Source organism: Prionailurus bengalensis, chromosome C2, assembly GCF_016509475.1.
Source record: "Prionailurus bengalensis isolate Pbe53 chromosome C2, Fcat_Pben_1.1_paternal_pri, whole genome shotgun sequence".
Lineage (NCBI taxonomy): Eukaryota > Metazoa > Chordata > Mammalia > Carnivora > Felidae > Prionailurus > Prionailurus bengalensis.
The window spans coordinates 145,430,129-145,453,304 of record NC_057350.1 but is presented as its reverse complement, the minus strand read 5'-3'; the positions used below and the strand labels follow the sequence as shown (position 1 = coordinate 145,453,304).

The window sequence follows — 23,176 nt, the reverse complement described above, 5'->3', positions numbered from 1 at the left end:
TGCTGACAACTCAGAGCCTGGAGCCTGCCTCGGATTCTGTGTCCTCCCTCTCTCTCTCTGCCCCTCTCCTGCATGTACTCTCTCTCTCTCTCTGTCTCCCCCCCCCAAAAAAAAACAAAGTTAACCCTTGAGTCGAACCCATCCTTTGATCAGAGATGACAGGCGGGGTGATGAATCAAAACGGTATGTAAAAAATATCTTCTAACCTTAACCAATATTTAAGCCTTCAGTTGACAAAATACTAAGTAAGAGGGTGGCGAAGGGAGTCATTGTTGATAATTGGCGGTTAATGAGGATAAATTGCCTACATTTACCGTTTTCTCCTTTATTTTTTTTTTTTAGGCAGAAATAGCCGCAGAGCTTGAGGGGATCCACCTGACTGCGACCTCCAAGGACAGTAACGAATTCAACAACTCGCGACTCCGCAGCTCAGGGATTATCATCTAGAAACGACCAAAGGCCGTAGCAACTCTAGGGCAGCCGGGTACAATTCCCAAATCCCAAAGCTTGGCACTAAACTCAAAAAATTATTATTTTTTTTTTAAGAGCCGTGTTCTGAATAACTATGGGACCATGAGTAATTCGCCGAGCTTGTGTTTCAAACGATAGCCTGAAAATTCGCAGCAGCGCCCAGGAAACGGAGATGGGGAGCTCTGCACAGCTTCCTGCCGCCCCCCTCCTCCCGAAAGCATCGTTACAGGTTTCTCAACTCCCAGCCACAGCGAGGCGAGAGCTTTATAAACCCTTAACGGCGCTGAGAGGAGCCAACACGCACCACAAACGCTCGGGGACCCCCAAGCGGTCGCTGAGTGAAAAGAAGTCGCTGGAGGACTGCTGAAAAACAAGCCACCGACTCGACCGCCACAGCGGCGGGTAACGGCCCTTACCCAACTCCGGCTCCGCCTTCACCTCCGCCTCCGCCTCCGCCTCCGCCTCCTAGCGCCGCCGCGGCCCCGCCCCGCCGCGGAGGCTCACGGGACACGTAGTACGCCGCGCCCACATCCTCCTTCCCCCACCCCTCAAAGCTGTGTCTTCTGGAATGCCCTGTCAGCTCCCTTCGGCCTGACTTCCGGTTTGCTCGCGCGGCCCCGGCGTCTAGCCTGGGAACAGCTGGGGCCCTACTTCCGGCGGTGCGCTGCTTCCAGCCCCCTATACAGCGCTTCCCCTTCGCGGAACGCGAGGCGGCTGTCGGTCGGCGGACGCTGACGAGGCGGGTGCCGGAGGGCCTGGGTCTCGCGCGCGTGTTGCTGGGTAACGGGCCTTCTGCCGGGCCGGCTCGGCCTCTTCTGCCTAGCGTTGGCCCTCCTTCCAGAACCTCCCCGGGCCCCAGCCGACGGGCCGGGCTGCGCCCACTGCGGGGCAGCCGAGGCTAAAGAAATGGGAATCCTTCCGCGGCGTTCCCGGAGCGGCTGCCTTCTCTGGGGAAGCGGCGGTGTCTTCGAGGAAACCGGAAGCCCGCGGTGACCTCTGGCGACCCGGTTTGTTTTCGGTCCGTTTCCAAACACTGGGGAATCGAAACTCGGCGGCCCTGGGGGCGGCCCTACGGAGCCTGTCTTCGGGGTGAGTGACTCGATTCGACCGGGCTAAGGGTGCGGGCCGTGTCGGGATCCACCTCCGCTGCTGTCGGTGCTCGGAAGAGACACGTCATTTTCTTCACAAACCCTTGCCCTCTCCTTTGACTAGGGAGCGGCCCGCCCCTGGGCATCCCTAACTCCTGTTTGATTTGCACGCTAGCTCTTCCAAGCCTTCCGTCCTCCTTCACTTTATTTCCCCCTTTGGCTTATTTTCTTTTCGTATTCTGAATTAGTGGAGCGCCTTTAGTTTCATTTCATTCATTGAAATTGCATTTCTGTCGGAAACGGAAGAAGGCTGTGTAGCTAGGACGCTACTGCCTGGGGCAACCAAGCAGTGGACTTCACGTCAACGAGGCTAACAGTAGGTAATTCGTCGTTTCTCCAGTGTCTGACCTGTGTGTTTGGCATGATTTTTCGATCATTTGTTGAGTTACTACTACATGCACGGTAGGTGGACTGTCGTTTGCTACAAACAAGGAACTTAGATACTCAAAAGCGAGGTGAAGTGTTAACTAAAACTGTAATACGAGTGTGTTGTTGGAGATACGCTAAGATGATCAAAGGTAGTGACGTTTTAGCGTGGAAATAGACCCGTGCCTCTCAAACACAGGAAACATTTTCTTTTTTACTATGGAGTTTTGAATTGGGTTGCTCGAGATCTCAGTATATAATTTAAATTCTAGTTTTCTAAACGTGCCATATCTAATTTCCCAACCTCTTGTGGTCGCTCCCTCCTTCATCTGTAAGTTAGGAATGATAATCCCTCACGGGGCCATTAGAAAATTTTAATGCGATATTATTTATTGAATGGGAAGTTGTTTACACATGTAAGGTTTTAGTATTAAAGAGAGAGTGTGGTGTAATGGGAAATGCACTGGATTAAGTCAGAACAGTAATTGAGGATCTGAGTGCTGAATTTCCCACGTAATCGCTTGACGCTGGTTGGGGGACCAAGTCTCTTCTTCATTTTTCCTGCCTCCCAAATGAGAGTTATGTGTACTTTTCACCGCACCGACGCACAGTTTCTGAGAGTTTTGCTGGCTCTGGAATCAGCTAGCCGGTTTTCATTCCTTGGCTTCCCCACTTTCTAACATTTGCCTCTTAGTCAGTCCACCTGTGATCACAGGAAATTCTTGCCCACATCAGAGGTCTTCCGCAGATTTAACGAATCGTCATGAAGAACAGAAAAGTAGTTCCCCTAAAAGCTGCCTGACCTACCGTAAACCATCGGTAACTATTGTCAACACAACATTTTCATGATTGTATGAAATGTGATGAGGTTTTTCTTAATCCATGAAGTAATAAAGCCAATGTAATTTACTTTTTTCTCTTGTGGTATTTATATTCTGGATTATAGTTCTGTTATCACTATTGGAGAGTAATTACTGCTATACTAATAACACTTGATGTATAGAAGTGCTCAATTCCATTGAGATGTGTTACTTTACGAAAAGAATAAAAAGTCGATTGCTTTTTGTACTTATGCTAACCCTGAGGAAGTCTTATGATTCCCTAGTCGTAAGTGTTACTTCTGGACTGTTGCAGTTTAGTGACACTCAGTGAGGGTTATAGAAACGAAAACGGAGCTGTTCATATTGTATATCCGATGCTGAGTATATTTGGGGCACTTACTGAGTTGTAGGACATTTGAGTGCTGAGACCCATAGAGTGACAGTCTCTTGAAAAGAGGCACTTGATTATCTCTTCTTTGTAAACTAGGTAGGCCATTCCTGCCCCTCATTATTTGATTAAAAATGGGGAACGAGGAGTAAGTGTTGGTCCGTTTGCCTCCATCAGACTTAATCTTTGCCCCATAGTGTCTTGACTGATCCTATGAAGCGGCTTAGGGATAACTTAGCTTTTCAGAAGTAGACGGATGGTGGAAATCTGAGGCTCAGTTCAGGAGGCAATATAGAAGAGAGGAAAAGAGGTGAACAGTTCTCGATTCCAACCCTAGCTTTGTCGCATACCACCAGTACGACTACGGGGAGATGAGCCTCACCTCTTTGGAGCTTAAGTTTCTTCATCTGTGGTGGTGATAACAACTTTCTAGCCAAGATTGGCGTGGATCTGAGGGAAGGTTTGTACTATACCTTTTAGTCAGTTTCTGGAAAAAATGTGAATTCTTTCGGTCTGTTGTTTAGGTTGCCGTTTTGTATCTGCATTAAATTTTGCCTTCACGATTTCGGAAGGTGGGATCTTAGTGATGTAGTTCAACCCTGTCATTTTATTGGTGGGAAAATTTAGATCGAGAGAGGTAAACCTGTCGGTAATCAAGGTGACAGACTGTAGACTAGAGTCTGGGTTTCTGAATCTCTGCTCAGTGTTCTTTCTACCACTGAGCTCTGCCTTTTCCAGATTCTTATTAGAAAAAATCCGAATCCATGTTGTATTGTCTCTCAGAATGTTGTATTAAGAGCACAGATTTAGCAGAAAGCTTATATGGGTTCACATCCCAGCTTTGCCACTGATTACTTATGTAGCTGTAGGTAAGGTATTTAATTTTTTTAAGACCTTGGCTATAAATTAGGATAAGAGTTCCTTCCTAAGAAGCTGGAAAATGCCTGTGGAAGCACTAGCGCCTGGCATATGGTAAGCGATGGATATGGTAAATACCATGATGATGAAATATGACAGGATAATCCTATGTTTTCCTAGTTTAAAAAAAAAAAAAAAAAAAGACCTGCCTGGTGTCAGAAGATACTTCTGTGTTTTCTAACATCTCACAACCCCGTATGTATAGCATGTCTCACCTTGGGCTCTTAATGTTGACTGTAGTGAAGATTGCAATTTAGGATTTTCTAGAATAATTCTTACAGTGTTTGAATGTTTTTTTCTTGGTCTCTCCCTTAGCCTCAGGAAGTACTCTTGCTACTTTTTACCCACCTTATGTGGCAAATACGTTGCTCTTTCTCCATTATCATTGCAATATTGTGATTTATAAGAAATGTATATTTGATCATTTAGATAGCCAAAATATGTTTCTCGTATGTATTTGGCTTTTGTCCACAGTTCTTGGCCCACAGCTCCCCAAACCCTTGGAATTTTCTGAGGGTAAGAGGTATGGGATCATCTTTTGTCCTATTTGGTCACTTAACAACCTCTTTTACTGAAGTTGCTTCAGAGCCATGAAGGTGAAATGGGTGTCTTCTCATTCATAACCAGTCCCTGTTTACTGAAACTATGTTTTATGGTAATGAGATGACTTTGGACAGCAACTAAGGATGGGGCTGATTGCCAAGGAAACCAACCATGTAATTAGAGGGTTGGAGCTTTCAGTCCCACCAAGGTTGGTAGAGGGAAGGAGCTGAAAGTTGGATCGATTGCCAATGGCTTAATCATTTCTGTGTAAGGAAGCCTTTGTGAAAACCTAAAGAGGAGAGGGTTCAGAGAGCTCCCAGAACTTTTTCACATGCCACTGTGCCTGCCTCAAACTCCAGGAGGACAGAGCTGCTTTGTTCAGGACCTATGTATCTGTGTGGTCGGAAGCACAGGTAACAACCTAGGCTTACAATTAGCGTCCAGAGTAGAGGGCAGTCTTGTGGGACCAAGCCCTTTACCTGTGGAATATGTTGCTGTCTCTGGGTAGATCATTTCAAAATGGAGTTGAATTGTAGAGAGCTTTGCTTATTGATAGTGTAGAATCATCTGCCCCTCATGTTGGGATTGGCTGACCAGAACACGTTTTAATCATTCTTGGGAATTTCATTGTTCTCAGCAATAACTGTCAACATCTTTCACCGTAACCCTTTTTAATTCTCTTTTAATTTGTACTTTTCTTATGTAAACATCTAAGAAGAGTCAGTTTAATTCCAAATATATAAGATATTTGCATTATATATTTCCTATAGGTAAATCTATCTGATTCTCCTATACTATTGTGACGAGAGAGATAATGAAGTTGCTTTCTATAATTTTAAAAACAAAATCTCCATGCAAAAGTTAGGTGTTGTTTACCAATTGATAATATAAAACTAACCATGCCCACCATTGTTTAATAATACTAGTTACAGTTGGAATTCTATAAATCGCATAATAGCCACTTTGTAGAGTAATGACTCTCAAATTGGATAGGGACTTAAAATCATATGGGATGATTATTGAAAGTTCAGTTTGACATTTTCATCCCAGATATATATCTATATCTATATGTAGATATACATATAGATATGTCTATAGATGTATATATATCTATATCTATATATACTGACTTGCATAGATCTGCAGTGCAGTCTAGCAGTCACTATTTTTGTTTATTGTTTGTTTTCCATTATCATTTTATTTATTTACTGAAATATAGTTAACATATAATGTTATATTAGTTTCAGGTGTAAAATATACTGATTTAACAACCATATGCATTATGCTATGCTCATCCCTACCCCTCTGGCAACCATTAGTTCTCTGTATTTATGGGTCCATTTCTGCTTTTGTTCTTTTGTTTTTTAGATTGTACATCTAAGTAAAATCATATAAGATTTGTCTTTGACTTAATTTCATTAGCATGATGCCCTGTAGGTCTATCCCTGTTGTCACAAATGGCAAGATCTCATTCTTTCTTATAGCTGAGTAATATTCCATTGTGTGTGTATGTGTGTACCGTATCTTCATTATCCATTTGTCTATCAATGGACACTTAGGTTGTCTCCATATCTTGGCTGTTGTAAATTCTACAGTAAACATAGGGGTGCATATATCATTTCAAATTAGTGTTTCCATTTTTGGGGGGAATTACGGAGTGATACGGTTTTTCTATTTATAAATGTTTTTTTTCTATTCCATTCTATTCCAGAATATGTGTTTTTCTATTCCATCATGTTTTCCACAGTGACTATACCAATTTACATTTCCACTAGGGAATGCACTAGGGCCTCTTTTTCTGTGCATCTTTGCCAACACTTAATATTTTTTGTGTTTTTGATAGTAGCTATTCTGACAGTTGTAAGGTTCTATATCCTTGTGGTTTTGATTTGCATTTCCCTGATGGTTAGTGATATTGAGCATCTTTTAATGTATCTGTTGGCCGTCTGTATGTCTTCTTTGAGTAGATGTCTATTCAGGTCCTCTCCCCATTTTTTGTTCATATTATTTGGGATTTTTTTAGTGTTATATAAGTTTTCATATTATCACTATTAACCCCTTATCAATACGCCATATGCAAATCTCTTCTCCCATTTGGTAGATTGCCCTTGTGTTTTGTTGATGGTTTCCTTTGCCATGTGAGTTTGTTTATTTTGGTGTAGCCCCAATAGTTTATTTTTGATTTTGTTTCCCTTTCCTGAGGAGACATGTCTAGAAAAATGTTGCTAAGTCTAATGACAAAGAGATTACTGCCTAGATTTTCGTCTAATTTTATGGTTTCAGGTCTCACATTTAGGTCTTTAATGCATTTTGAGTGTATTTTTGTATATGGTGTAAGAGTGTGGTGCAGTTTCATTCTTTTGCATATAGCTGTCTAATTTTCTCAATACCAGTTGTTGAGGAGACTTTTTCCCCGTTGCCTAGTCTTGTCTCCATTGTCATAGATTAATTGACCATGTCAGCATGGGTTTATTTCTGAGCTCTCTATTCTGTGTCTGTTTGTGTGCCACTACCATACTCTTTTGATTACTGTAGCTTTGTAGTATATCTTGAAATCTGGAATTGTAGTATGTCCAGCTTTGTTCTTCTTTCTCAAGACTGCTTTGGATATCCAGGGTCTTTTATGATTCCATACAAATTTTAGTATCATTTGTTCTAGTTCTGTGAAAAATGCTGTTGGTATTTTGACTGGGATTGTATTAAATCTGTAGATTGCTTTGTGTATAGGATGTACATTTTAACAGTACTCTTCTAACCCAAAAGTATGGGATATGTTTCATTTGTGTTGTCTTCAATTTCTTTCATTGTTTTATAGTTTTCACTGTACAGATCTTTCACTTCCTTGGTTAAGTTTATTGTTAGGTATTTTGTTCTTTTTGGTTCAATTGTAAATGGAACTGTTTTAATTTCTCTTTCTGCTACTTTTTTATTAGTGTATAAAAACAACAGATTTCTGTATATTAATTTTGTAAACTACAACTTTACTGAACTTGTTTATTCTAATTTTTGGTGGAGTCTTCAGGGTTTTTTTTTTTTTTTATGTCTAGTGCCATGTCATCTGTAAATAATGACAGTTTTACTTCTTACCAGTTTGGATGCCCTTTATTTCTTTTTCTTGTTTGTTTACTAGAACTTCCTAGGCTAGGACCTTCCAGTACTATGTTGATTAAAAGTGGTGAGAACAGACACTCTTGTCTTGTTCCTGATCTTGGAAGAAAAGCTCTCAGGTTTTCACTATTATGATGTTAGCTGTGGGGTTTTCATATATGACCTTAATTATCCTGAGGTATGTTCTCTCTAAACCCACTTTGTTGAGAGAGTTTTTATTATGAACAGCTGTTGAATTTTGTCCAGTGCTTTTTCTGGATCTATTGAGATGATCATCTTACTTTTATCCTTCATTTTGCTAATGTGGTAGGTCACATTAAGTTGATTTGTGGATATTGAACCATCCTTCATACCCAGAAGAAATCCCATATGATTGTGGTGAATGATCCTTTTCATATATTTTTGAATGCAGTTTGGTAAAATTTTGTTTGAGGATTTTTGCTAGTATTTGTTTGACTTCATCAGGGATATTGACCTGTAGTTTTCTTTTTTTTTTTTTTTTTTTTTTTTTTTGTAGTGTCTTTGGTTTTAGTATCAGGATACTGCTGGCTTCATAGAATGAATTTGGAAGTTTTCCTTCCTCTTCTGTTTTTGGAACGGTTTGAGAATAAGTATTAATTCTTTAAATCTTTGGTAGAATTCACCTGGTGAATCCATCTGGTCCAGGATTTTGTTTGTTCAGAGTGTTTTAAGTTAATGATTCAATTTTATTACTAGTAATTGCTTGTTCAGATTTTCTATTTTTCCTGACTCAGTGTTGGAAGATTGTGTTTCCAGTAGTTTATCCATTTCTTTTCAGTTGTTTGTCCAGTTTGTTGATAGATAGTTTTTCATAGTAGTCTCTTAAAATCTTTTTTGCCTTTGAGTGATATCAGTTGTTATTTCTCCTCTTTGATTTCTGACTTTTTTGGGGGCCTCTCTCCTTTTTTTCTCTTTATGAGTCTGGCCAGAGGTGTATCAATTTTGTTTGTCCCTTCAGACAACCAGTTCTTTACTTCATTAATCTTTTCTATTGTTATTTGGTCTCTATTTCGTTTATTTTGGTCTATTTCGTTTATTTCTGCTCTGATCTTTATTACTTTCTGCCTTCTAGTAACTGTGGACATTGTTCTTCTTCTGGTTCCTGTAGGTATATTGTTAGATTGTTTATTTGAAATTTTTCTTGGGGCTCCTGGGTGGCTCAGTTGGTTAAGCCTCCGACTTGAGTTCAGGTCATCATCTTGCAGTCTGTGAGTTCAAGCCCTGTGTCCAGCTCTGTGCTGACAGCTCAGAGCCTGAAGCCTGCTTCTGATTCTGTGTCTCCCTCACTCTCTACCTCTCCCTGCTTGTGCTTTCTCTCTGTCAAAAATAAACATTAAAAAAAATTTTTTTTAATTAAAGTTTTTTTCTTGATATAGGCCTGTATTGCATTAAATTTCCCTCTTAAAACTACTTTTGCTGTGTCCCAAAGATTTTGGACCATTGTGTGTTCATTTTCATTTTCTCAGTGTATTTTTTTTTAAGTTTCTCTTTGATGTCTTCATTGACCCATTGGTTGTTTAGTGCATGTTGTTGAGCCTTCACATGTTTGTGTTTTTCCAGTTTTTCTCTTGGGATTGATTTTTAGTTTCATATTGTGGTCAGAAAAGATACTTGGTATGATTATAATCTTAAATTTATTGAGACTTGTTTTGTGGCCTAACATGTGATCTATTCTGGAGAATGTTCTACGTGCACTTGAAAAGAATGTGTATTCTGTTGTTTTGGGTGGAATGTTCTATATATGTCTGTGTTAAGTCCATCTGGTCTAATGTGTCTTTCAGAAACACCATTTCCTTATTGATTCTCTGCCTGGATGACCTATCCATTGATGTAAGTAGGGTGTTAAAGTTTCTGACTGTTATTGTATTACTGTCAGTTTCTCCCTTCTTGTCTGCTAACTAATGTTTGCTTTATTTATTTAGGTGCTCCAATGTCAGATGCATAGATATTTATAATTGTTACCTTCTCTTGTTGGGTTGATCCCTTTATAGTTACATAATGCTCTTCTTTGTCTCTTATTACAGTCTGTGTTAACGTCTGTTTCATCTGATAAGTATTGGTGCTCCCAGGTTTTTTTTTTTTTTTTTTTTTTCCGTAATTGAGTTTTTATTGTTTGTTCTGGGGATCAGAACAGACATTTCAATTTGTACACACTTCTAGACATATGTACTGAACAATTTGAAAAATCATGTAGTTGTGATTTCTTTTTCTAAAGGTTATTTCAGTGACCTTTCAGCTTAAAATTTGGAGGCAAATTTTTCTTAACAGCAATATATTCAAATGTTGATATGCTGTTACCTTGTTAAGTCCCATTATTTCACAATTTAATATTATATACATTACATACTCAAATTTTCAGTCTGGCACAGCACATTAGCAAAGTTACTAGTAAAACCGGACCAAATCCAAGATGTTACAGAGGGCACAAAATTCTGACAGGGAGAGGCAAGATCAAGGAGTGGTCTTCTTTAGGAATCAATTCTGTCAAAAACAACATTGGAATAGAAGTAATTTAAGATGTTCAAGACCTAGTAAACTCATGACTGACTCCAAATTGCCATTTAGTATGCTTGGCATTATAGGATATAAAAACTACCCCATCTATGGAATGTTAAACTAACACCCAAGATAACCAAAGCATCCCATATTCAATATCCCACTATTTTCTGGTTGTACCAAAAAATAAAAATTAACAACTAGCAAATGATTTCACCTTTTTAAAAAAGCATTTACACTTAAATAATGGTATGAGGTGGGATTCCCTCCTTCCTAAAAATGTTTGTGGAGCTACTAAAGAACTTGGGTTCACAAAATAGTTAATAAAAATATTCCTCTGGATTGTATACGTAGGGAGACAGGGACCACTACTAATAAGACATGGTATATGATATTAATCAGACTTGGCTTCTTTCTCTCCTGCTTCATCAGAGGCTAGACTCCCCTCATTTTCAGTTTTTCCATTTTCTGTAGGTAAGTTTCCTTTTGTTTCTTGGTTAGCCATTTTAGCCTGTTTTCCCTTTGCTTTCCTTTTCCCCTTTACTTTTTTTTTGTCTGAAGATTTATCCTTTTCTTCCTCCTTTTTTGGCTTCTTTTCCACTTTTGTGGGTGCAGGTTTGGCTGACAGCCTCACCAGTTTCCTCTTGGGCTACTCCTTTACCACCCCCTCAGTGGAGCTGACCTTCCTCTTGGGCATTGTGGCAGTAGGGTAGGTGCATGCTGGGTGCCTGCACGTCACAGAGTGCTGAGAGCCTTTACAAAGTCGGGCTGCCTGGTTGCAGCCACTCCTCCCACACCCAAGCTGCTCCGACATACCCCAGATTTTTTTGCTTTAGTTTGCATGGAATATCGTTTTTCAGTCCTTCACTTCAATCTGAAGTGAGTCTCTTATAGGCAGCATATAGGTAGGTCTTGTTTTTTTAATCTATTCTTCACCCTATGTCGTTAGATTGGAACATTTAGACCACTCACGTTTAAAGTAATCCTCGATAGGGGTACCTGGGTGGCTCAGTTAGTTGCGCTTCTTCTGACTCTTGATTTCTGCTCAGGTCATGATCTTGAACCCCTTGTTGGGCCCTGCCCTGAGCATGGAGCCTGCTTGAGATTTTCTCTCTCCCTCTTTCTCTCTGCCCCTCTTGTGCATGCATGCGCTCTTTTGTTCACTGTCTCTGTCTCTCTCTCCAAATAAACATTAAAAAAAAAAATTGTTGCTAGGTATGTGCTTAGTGCCATTTTTTGTTAATTGTCTTCTGGTTATTTTGTAGTTTTTCTCAGTTCCTTTCTTGATCTCTTTCCCTGTGATTGAGAACTTTCTTTAGTGTTATGCTTGGCTTTCTTTCTCTTTTTTTGTGTATCTTTAAAGGTTTTTGGTTTGTGGCTACCATGAGTTTCATATTTGACATCCTAAGTGTAACAGTCTGTAGTAAGTTGATGGTCACTTAAGTTCAAACACATTTTGAGAGAACCTCATTTTTACTCCCACATTTTATGTATACGTTGCCATATTTTACATCTTTTTTATTTTGTTACTACTCTTAAGTAATTTTTTTAGGACATAATAGATTTTACTACTTGTGTTTTTTAACGTTCATACTAGCTTTATAAATGATTGCTGTACTAACTTTACTGTATGTTTGCTTCTATTTTTACTCTTGAAATTTTTTCCTTTTCTAATTATGGTCATTTCTTTTCCACTTAAAGTCCCTTCAACGTTTATTATAATACCAGTTTAGTGGTGGTGAACTCCTTTAACTTTTGCTTGTCTGGAAAACTATTATCTCTCCTTCAATTCTGAATGATAATGTTGTTGGGTAGAATATTCCTGGATGTAGGTTATTTACGTTTCAGCACTTTGTATATATCATGCCAGTCCCTTCTGGCCTGCAAAGTTGCTGCTTTTAAAATTCTTTATCTTTGATCTTTGATGATACTTTAATGTATGTCATGTTGTGGACCTCCTTTGGTCCATCTTGTTTGGGACTCTGGTTGCTTTCTGTACCTGGATGTCTGTTTCCTTCCCCAGGTTAGGGAAGTTTTCAGCTATTATTTTTGTCAAATAAGTTTTCTGCCCCTTTCTCTCCTTTCTTTCTGGGACCTCTGAAATGTGAATGTATGTTTGCTTGATATTGTTCAAGAGATCCCTTAGCCTACCCTCATTTTGTAAAATTCTTCCTCTTCCTTTTCTTCTTCCTCCTCCTCGTCCTCCTTTTTTATTGCTGTTCAGTTTAGGTCCTTTCTATTATCTTGTCTTCTAGTTTGCTGATTCATTCTTTTGCATCTTCTAATCTGTTGATTCCCTCTAGTGTATTTTTTATTTCAGTTGTTGTATTCTTTTTTTTAAGTTTACTTATTTATTTAGAAAGAGAAAGAGAAGAGAGAATCCCAACCCGGGTACATGCTGTCAGCACAGAGCCCCATGCAGGGCTGGATCCCATGAACCGTGAGATCATGACCTGAGCTGAAATCAAGAGTCAGATGCTTAACCCCAGTTTTTAAGTAATCTCAACACTCAACATGGGGCTCAAGCTTACAACCCCGAGGTCAAGAGTTGCATGCTCTACCAACTGAACTGGCCAGGCACCCCTTGGGTGTGTTTTAATCTATGGCTATTTCTCATATAATTTTTAGGACAATTAGATAAGCAATTTTCATGCTGCTTTCCAGTGCTTTCCAAGTCATGTTTATAGTACAATAAGTAAATATTTGGAATAATAGTATGAAACCTGAAAGAAGCATATAAATGCAAATAATACTTTCTCATATTTGGAGAGGACACCAAATGCACCTTTTTGGTGATTTAAAACCAAAATAGGAAATAAGATTTAAATATATAAAATAAGCCAATCGCATTACTGATTTTGTCCTAAAAAGGACCACTTATCATATTATACATGTGACATTGTTATATCATTATATCTCCTTCCATCTAAGATACTTAAAAGTCGTTCCATAAGATTCCTAGTTTTGTAGTTCTTAACAAATCTGAGTATGTGGAAAATTCGTTGGGTGTAAAATACTGATAGTTCAGGCTCTGAAATCCAAGTGCTTGTACTGTATGTCATCTCATCTTGGTTAAGCTTTGTAACCTTCCCAGGCCCCAGTTTTCTCATCCGTGAAATGAATACAGTAAAATTTTCTACCTCAGAGTGTAGTCATGAGAATTAAATGGGATAATGTTTTTAAAATACTTAGCACAATACTGAGTAGTTCATTTGGTTACAGATACATTTTATAAATATTGTGTAAGTATTCTTCACATTCTTGAATCCTATCCATTCTTGAATTCCATAGAATAAGGACCAAATTCTGTAGTCTCTGTTATAAAGAGAGTTTGTTTCTGTTAGGTTTTTTTATTTCACATTTTGCTGTTTATCTTTTCATACCTTCTCCCCACACTTTCAGGTCTTTGAACTTGTTTCTCCTTCCTAGAAGTTTTAAGTACAATGAAAATAACCATCCTCTTCACTTAAGAGTATGGGACTAAGAGTCATTTTTTGTGTGTGTGATACTTCTTTCAAAACCACTCTTCCTTCCCAACCCTCAATTTCCATAGCATTCTCTCTTGTTTCAAATATATTACTTATCTTTATGGTGTGGTAATTATTTTACTGCACAGCTGTTTTCCACACTGGGTTTTCCTTGCTGAATAAATGATTGTTTCGTGATAAAAATGAATAGGAAATCACACAGCTGAGCTAGCTAGAACTTTGTGTAAAGTAAAAGCATATATGCTCTGATCCTTAAAGTGCACAGTCTGTAGGACATCTGTGTTGATTGTGTAGAGCAGTTTATGCTTACTTCTTGTTTTTCAACTTTCTTTGGAGAAAAAATTATCCCAGTTGAATAACTCCTCATTTGGATATTAAGATATGAGAAATTATGTCTAAGATGGGCACAATTTTATCTCTCCTTAAACTATACTGCATGCTGCCACTTAACCAGCGAACTATTCTTGTTCTGCTTAGCAAGCTTTTCAGATATAACATGTAGCAGAAAGAATCTCATGTGGATATACATATGCATATTTGCAGTTTGCAATGTGGGAATAACCCATACTTTCCTTTTGGAGAGGAAATACCAACATTTCAGCTATCAGCAGCATGACTGGTATGATGTTTGCTGTTATTTTGGAAAAGGGTTGAATTCAGAGAGGAAAAAGTAAACCCCATTAAAGGAAGAAAACTTTTTCTTCATTACGAGAAGAAAGTATATCTTCCACCAGAAGCAGCAGAAATTAAGTATGGTTCTAAGGACCTGCCACCTTTTTGGGATATGTAGGTAGCATAGTCCTTTCTTATTTTTGGACTCTATTGACAGGCTGGGAAAGATTCTAACTTAAGAGTAGGAGTTGTCCTATATGGTTAGAAAAAAATTTTAAATATTTTTAATGTTTATTATTTTTGAGAGGAAGAGAGACAGAGCGTGATCAGGGGGAGGGGCAGAGAGAAAGGAAGACACAGAATCCAAAGCAGACTTGAGGCTTATGGGTGTCAGCACAGAGCCCGACGTGGGGCTCGAACTCATGAACTGTGAGATCATGACCTGAGCTGAAGTCGGATGCTTAACTGGCTGAGCCACCCAGGGGCCCTGCTTAGAAATTTTTAAGTTGGTATTGGTGAAAATTGTCTGATAGCTTTCACCTACTCAGATTGTAGTACACACATTCATTTTTGCCTACCTCTCCTATAATCCTAGATATAAAAAAATTGCTAGGCATACCAAATTCTAACATTAGTTGAGAACAATTGGAAGCTTTTCATTGTAAAACCAGTAAAGCAGAAATACAGTGATAGAAGACCAGAACCAGAAAAACACACACTTTTCCTTAATATTCATGTTGTCTGAAATACAGCAAAATGGACTTTATAGGCATTGATTGATACAGGGAGGGAGGCTAGAAGTTTTGGAGAAAAGCAGGCATAGTAAAACATGGATTCTGTGGTTTAATCACCTATGTTTACATCTCAATTCATTATTTACTATGTTACTTGGGAAAATTACTTAAATTCCTTCTACTTCAATTCCTCACCTATAATATTCTTGGAACAGTGACTGACACAGCAATAAAATATTATTCCAAGCAAGGAATAGTAAATAAAATTTTTTTCAGTAGTCCTTAATTATGTAAGATACATGAAATTCCATTACAGTCTTTATTTAGAATGCTGTATTTGGTGTTTTATTTCAAACTTAAAAATGTTTAAAAGGATTTTTTAGGTTCTCTTATGATATGCAGCCCCTCTTACCCCGTTTTTCCCATGAGGTCTTAAAAGGTTTCAGCCACAATTTCTCCTTCCACAGTGTTTTTCAGGAACATAACTCTCAGATGGGGAAGTAATGATGAACCTAACAGCAAAAGTAGATGTACAGAGCAAGTAAGTTCCCTAACTAATGGAGTAACTGGCTGCTTCTCTTAGGTGTTAGAGTTGGGGACACAATGATGAACAAAACAAACATAACTTGCACCCTCACAGAGCTAACTAACATCTACTAGCTTTTACTTGGACTGAGTACTTAACCTTTTTGATCCTATAAAATGTAGATGATACCTACCTCACAGAATTGTTTGGAGGGGTTTAAATGAGATAGTATTAAGAGAATGTAGTACAAGGTACTGGGACACGGTAAGTACTGAAATGTTAATTCCGGGGCCCCTGGGGTGCTCAGTCAGTTAAGCATCTAACTTTGGCTCAGGTTATGATCTCGCAGTTCATGTGTTCGGGCCCCGGGTTGGGCTCTCTGCTGACAGCTCAGAGCCTGGAGCCTGGTTCAGATTCTGTGTCTCCCTGTCTCTCTGCCTCTCCCTCACATGCTCTCTCTCTCTCAAAAATAAAAAAAAAAAAAAAAAAACATTTTAAAAAGTTTTTTTAATGGGTACTATTGCAGTTGCACAACAAACAACTACTGGTATGGGAAGAATATAGTGGAGCATGCCTTAAAACTTCTGTAATAGTCTTGTAATGAATTGTACTTGGGGTTTTTGATAATTTGGGAAGCTATAAAACTTGCTATTTATATATGTAAGTGGAAGTGCTGATAAGAAAAAAATAATGGGTATTACGTATTTAAAAATGTTTATCCTTTCCATAAAAATGGTTTCACAACTTTTTCTAAAACTTAATAGCTTCGGTTGGTTTCAAATGCTTTATAGATATCAACTCATTTAATATTCTTATGAATTCTGTGAAATAGTCGCTACGATTTTTTATACTTTATAAATAAGGAAACTGAGGCAGAGAGATTAAGCATCTTGCCCAAAGCCACACTGGCTCTAAGTAGTAGTACTTGGATGCAGCTCCTAGAATCTGGTTTCAGAGTCCATGCCCTTTACCAGTATTTTATGCTGCCTCTAAAAGAAAAGAGTTTTTAAACATTGTCCCAGTATGCTCATTCTAAATACATCTCTCTTGCTCATTTATTCAATGGGACATTTGTATTTTATATTCTTTTAAAAAGCTGTCATGGATGCACTGGTAGAAGATGATATCTGCATTCTGAATCATGAAAAAGCACATAGGAGAGATACGGTGACTCCAATCTCAATATATTCAGGAGATGAGTCTGTTGCTTCACATTTTGCCCTTGTCACTGCATATGAAGACATCAAAAAACGACTTAAGGATTCAGAGAAAGAGAACTCTTTCTTAAAGAAAAGAATAAGATTTTTGGAAGAAAAGGTAATTATTATCTTTATTATATTTTATGACTTAAAGAATAATTTAAAATACCTGACGTTTTAAATAGTTTTCTATCCTGTCTTCCATGGTTTACTAAATTTCCAAGAATAACTCACTTCTAATCTTAAAACCCTGGGCATACTGCACTTATCATACTTTACATATAATGTACATGATGAGTATTTGTAGAATATTCAACTTGGAATAGCAATAACAACTTCCAATAACAACTTGGAATAGATTTTTCTTTTTTCAGATTGCCGTACCTTCATAAACTGTGTTTTATTCAGCATGTTAATATGTGTGCAAAAAATTATATGCCAACAAAGGAAATTAAGTGTCAAAGGAGGAAGCTCCTGTAACATTATTCTAATATGTTTAAAAATGTCTTCACCAGAATTGACATACATCTTCTTTACCTGAACATTCTCTTTTGTTTTTCAACACACAGAATAATGCTTTCAACTGATAAATTAATGTCATCTGTTTACCTTTTTCATGCAGAAACCTGACACTCCTAAATGTTATAGAATATTTAAGCTTGATAGCTGATCCCATTATAAATCATCACATCTACTCGACTTTGGATAGTGGAACTCTTCAAAGTTCCACTATAAGTTCCATATAAGTGGAACACTTATATTTTTGTTTTTGAGTTTTAAAGTTTTAACTTAGTTTTATGTTTCTTTGGATTAGATAATTTTATTTGTATTTTATGAACAGCAGCTTCGCCAAAGGGAAAGGAAATGGATTCTTAGCTGCCAAGGAAATGAATTATCTTGTTACAAAAACTGTAGGATGGGGCTTGGTAGAGTTTGATTCATCTAGGGGAAGTACGAGAAAGGAAGTCAGTTGTAAAAATCATGATTTCTTTGAATTCCTATGCATTTTCTTTAATGATAATCAAATAAATTTGTGATATACTGGGATAGAGTGAGAAAAGGTAACATTTTGGAGTTCATAGTTATGTTTATTTTTAAATTAAGTAGAAAAATGTGATTTGGTATAGTTAACATTGGAGATAGTTCTGTACTTTGTGACCAATAATCCTATTAATTTCTATTCTGGAATAATCTAGTACTAAATGAACTAACACGTTTATTCTCTAAAAAGCCAAGTATACCTTCATTTCTCACTTTTTCTGATGATGGAAATGAAATACTACTGGCTTGGAAAACATCTTTGTACTATAAAAGAATGATGTAGTATTTTAGTATGATGAATTAATATATGCTATAAGACAGAAAACACTGATTAAAAGCATAAAGTAGAGCACTTTAAAAATACTTACCTGGGGGCGCCTGGGTGGCGCAGTCGGTTAAGCGTCCGACTTCAGCCAGGTCACGATCTCGCGGTCCGTGAGTTCGAGCCCCGCATCAGGCTCTGGGCTGATGGCTCAGAGCCTGGAGCCTGTTTCCAATTCTGTGTCTCCCTCTCTCTCTGCCCCTCCCCCGTTCATGCTCTGTCTCTCTCTGTCCCAAAAATAAATAAACGTTAAAAAAAAAAAAAAATACTTACCTGTATTTTTTTTCTTTCTTAATCAATAAAGCTTAATTGTTGGAAGTGAAATGTTTTATTTAATTATAGTCCAGGCTTTATCCCTGCATTACAAAAAAAGTAAGGTGTAGAGTCATCAGAAGACTGGCTTCTGTGTGTGTGTGTGTGTGTGTGTGTGTGTGTGTGTGTGTAGAATTCCTTCTTAAGCTTTCTCTTCTAATTTCATTCTCTTAGCTTATAGGAGCTCGATTAGATGAAGAAACAAGTTCTGTGGGACGTGAACAAGTAAATAAGGCCTATCATGCATATCGAGAGGTTTGCATTGATAGAGATAATTTGAAAAGCAAATTGGATAAAATGGTAAGTTGGTTTAAAAAGAATATCTATATATTGGGAATGAGTTTCTTCTTCAGGAAGCTTAAAATTAGAAATAAATATTTATATTTATTAAATTAAAAATTGAAAATATACATGCTCAGGGCAAAAATAGCAATTTTTAATAGTAATATTTGTAACTTATTTCTGTGCAAAATAAATACTTTGTATGTAATGATGTTTAGGACTTAAATATGTCTAACGCCACTAACTTATTTTTAAAAAATCATGACCTAGTAGGATTTGTCAATGTTTTAAAAATGAAAAGAAAAAAGAAAAAAAGCCAGTGAATAATATCCTAAGTTTGAAAGACAGAGAGATTAGCGAAAAACTGGGTTCATTTTCCCACCTCACTTTTTAAAAGGCCTGAATCGGTTTTTTTCATCTACCTGAAAATTAATATATATCAAGCTACAGATTATACCAAATGTAATTTGGCATTTTCCCTACTTAACTAGAATAAAGACAACTCTGAATCTTTGAAAGTATTGAATGAACAGCTACAATCTAAAGAAGTAGAACTTCTCCAGCTAAGGACAGAGGTGGAAACTCAGCAGGGTATGCCACTTATTTGTTACAAATGTTATAATGGAATCAGTACAGTTTTCCATTTATGTGTTATATCCATTACCAGTTTTCTTTATCTGTATGCTAAGGCCTTAACTTATTTTATAATTTTAGGCTTACGTTAATTTCTCTGATATGCTTTCACAAAATATCAACCCCTTTTAACTTTTCCTTAGATATAAATTGCACTTTTCCTAGAGAAAATTTGATGGTTTTTATTCAGGGCTAGTTTGTGATGAAGTAGATGAAGAAAGGAGTAGAACCCCATCCTTGTCAAAACGTCTTACCTGCTGGTATGTCCTGGCTTTTCCTTTCTAATGAACTTTTGCCTGCTATTAGACGCCTGTCATGGAGTAGTTACAATTCCTTCAATTCCTTTTTTTTTTTTTTTTTTTTTTTAAATTTCTGAAGGCTGTTAAAATGTGCAGATGCAATGCTGGAGTGAAAAATTAGTTATGGAACAATATGGGTATTGGCCTGTTCCCATAAACATTCTGATGAGCCAAACTGAAGAGTAGGCCTCTGAGGGAGACCTTTTGATAGGAGATTGAGATGAACTCTCTTATAATAGCTGGTTGGGGATTTTTCTAGGTAGGGAGTCTAAAGCATTTAGTCAAGAGTAAGTCAGTATACAGTTGTATTGAGTTTCTGCAGTGGAATGTTCATCAGTAAATCATTTTGACATCATGTTCTAGGCCTTATGGTCAAACTCTCTAGGGGGACTAGATGGAGTGATTAGCTACGTGAGCTTCAGTTTCCTCACTTCATTTACTTTTATCACTGTCTTAACCTTGACTTACATAGGTAGATTATTGACTTGTCTACAATTTGATTAGTGTCGTATATTTTAAAGTTCCAGACTTACAAACTTGTACTTTAATGTAAATAGAAAATCAGGGACAGGGATGATTAATACATTTTAAAACAAGATTGGCAGGTTTTATATTCTCATTAGCATAGATCTTTGAACGTAATTATTGTTTTTTAAAAACTTACTTGTGCATGTTTTATATTAGTTTTTGTATTATGTACATTTTACTATGGAATTGCAACAAATGTAGAAGGCAGAAATAACAATTTTAACGTCTATCCTTTTTTTAGTGATAAGGAATTTAAATCCACCTTCATCAAACTGGGAGGTGGAAAAGTTGAGCTGTGACCTGAAGATCCATGGTTTGGAACAAGAGCTGGAACTGATGAGGAAAGAATGTAGTGATCTCAAAATACAGCTACAGAAAGCCAAACAAATGGTACTACAGAATTATTAAATTGAGAAGTTCAGTATTCAGTACTGTGTACTATTCAGTACTATTTGTAGGATTTGTAACTAAGGATTAAATTGTAGAGTTAACTTACATTGTTGCTACTTAGAGAATTACAGTCTCTGAAAAATTCACCTTTATCTTCCATTTTAGCCATTTTGTGTAAAATTTGATATACTGTATACTTCTAGCATAATCCCAGAATTTATAATTTTGTTTTAAAAAGCTCACTTAAAAAAACCTTAGTTTATTAATTTATTAAAGCTATTCTTTTAAACTCCTTTCCTTCAGTTTCCTTAAGTCATTTTTTTCTGTAAAGCTTAAAGAGAACTCAAGTTTTAAGTTTATCGTTTTGTTTAATAATTTGATTAATGTAGACACTACAAGATACAACTTAATTTTTAGGATTCTTTTTTAAGAAGGAAAAACTTGTCTACTAATTTTTAGAAGTTTAATACTTTTGGGACAACTTTAATTTTTAGCAAATAGCTGAGGTTGTAAGAATTGGGAAAAAGCAAAAACGAAAAGCCCCGCTGAGCTGCTAAAGTACAGTTAGCCTCAAGTCATCCACTAAAACACAAGTTGCCTCTCAGGTCCTCACCTAATCTGTTTACCAGAACTTTACATTGGGTTCTAACAAACTTGATTACAAGGTTAGATGTCATGACAGATAGTACTGAATAGAAAAAGAAGAAATAATCAGAGTGTGAGAGCACATGCACCATATGCAAAATAGTTGTTACAAATAATAGCCAAACTATGGAGAGAGCCCAAATGTCCATCAACTGATGAATGATAAAGAAGAGGTGGTATATATACACAATGGAATATTACTCAGCCATCAAAAAGAATGAAATCTTGCCATTTGCAATGACATGAATGGAGATAGAGTGTATTATGCTAAGCCAAGTCAGAGAAAGACAAATACAGTATCATATGATTTCACTTGTATGGAATTTAAGAAATAAAAGATGAACGTGGCGGTGGGGTGGGGAAGAGAGGGAAACAAACCATAAGAGACTTTTAAGTATAGAGGACAGGTTGAGGGTTGATGGAGGGTGACAGGTCAGCTAGATGGATTATAGTTATTAAGGAGGGCACTTTTATGAAGGGCACTGAGTGTTGTATGTAAGTGGTGAATTACTAAATTCTGCTTCTGAAACCAATATTGCACTGTGTGTTAACAATTTAAATAAAAATTTGGGAAAAAAATCTTAAGAAAATTACTGTTACAGAAATTGTAAAGGTTAGTAGTCTAGAGTCAAACAACCATTATATACATTTATGTATTTTAAATAAGTTAACCAGTTAGATAATTATTTCTCATCTTAACCATTTTGCCCATCAGAGCATTCTAACTCCATTGAGGAGCTGTGTCACCTACCCCTGGTTCCTCTTGGGATGCCAGTAACTGATAAGGGAACTACTTCCCATACTTCCTGACTGCCAGCCAGCATGCTTCCCCTGAATCCCAGCTGTCCTTAAATGGAACTGATAGTTCTCTCTTCTGTAATGTAGTCTTTATTGAATGTGACCACCACTTGAGGATGAGCCAGGCATTAAGAATAATACAGCATTCCACCTTGGCCTTGGCCAAATGAATTCCTCTGAACTGGACAATGAGAACTTGCTTTCAAGCCCCCAGGCCTGAGAAAGGGGAAATACCACAGAAATTAATGTCAGTTCCTGTTGAGCAAAATGCTTTTTTTCCTACTTGACATCTGAAGTTAACCACTGCCATACCTTTGAACCTGTGATTACATACCGTAATTTCTTCAAAGGCTTCAAGCATCCTGTCCTACAAGCTTAGGTGCCATAGCCCCTGAAAAGCTAGCTAGATGGCTGCTGACTGCTATGGTTGCTTGTTTATTTATATATGTTTTTTAATTTTATGTTTTAAAAATTTTTAATTTCAGTATAGTTAAGATACAATGTTATATTAGTTTTAGGTGTACAATACAGTGATTCAGCAATGCTATACCTTACTAAGTACTCATCATGATAAATGTACTCCTAATTCTCTTCACATATTTAACTCATCCCTACCCCTTTTGATAATCGTCTATTTGTTCTCTATGGTTAAGAGTCTGTTTTTGGTTTGTCTCTTTTTTTCTTTGTTTATTGGTTTTTAAATTCTACCGTGAGTGAAATCATATGATGTTTGTCTTTCTCTGACTGGGTTATTTCGCTCTGCATCATACTCTCTAGATCCATCTATGTTGTTGCAGAAGGCAAGATTCTCTTTTATGACTGAGTGATAGTCCATTTTATGCATGCACGCGCACACACACACACACACACACACATCCTCTATCCATATATTGATGTACACTGGGGCAGCTTCCATATCTTGGTTATTGTAAATAATGCTGCAATAGACATAGGGGTGCATACATCCCTTCCAATTAGTGTTTTCATATTCTTTGGGTAAATACCTAATAGTGGAATTACAGAATCATATGGCAATTCTATTTTTAATTTTTTGAGGAACCTCCATAGTGTTTTCAAAGTGGCTACA

The 23,176-nt window shown here is 37.3% G+C and overlaps 1 protein-coding gene and 1 pseudogene across 3 annotated transcripts in view; one reads left to right on the top strand and one right to left on the bottom strand.

Annotated features, from left to right (window-relative positions):
• The first annotated feature begins 998 nt into the window (after window positions 1-998).
• The window catches only part of AZI2 (5-azacytidine induced 2), a 38,317-nt gene continuing 16,139 nt past the window's right edge, over window positions 999-23,176 (top strand). Inside the window, exons 1-6 of one of the 3 annotated variants that reach the window (XM_043595579.1) lie at window positions 999-1,560; window positions 9,566-9,614; window positions 16,737-16,957; window positions 18,689-18,814; window positions 19,288-19,387; window positions 20,498-20,646. In XM_043595579.1, coding sequence (XP_043451514.1) covers window positions 16,742-16,957; window positions 18,689-18,814; window positions 19,288-19,387; window positions 20,498-20,646 — 591 coding nt within the window. In that variant the 5' untranslated portion in view covers window positions 999-1,560; window positions 9,566-9,614; window positions 16,737-16,741. Of the gene's footprint in view, window positions 1,561-9,565; window positions 9,615-15,580; window positions 15,656-16,736; window positions 16,958-18,688; window positions 18,815-19,287; window positions 19,388-20,497; window positions 20,647-23,176 lie in introns of those variants that run through there. The other 2 variants (XM_043595580.1, XM_043595578.1) reach the window with 2 other exon arrangements.
• LOC122492077 lies at window positions 10,661-10,977 on the bottom strand (annotated as a pseudogene).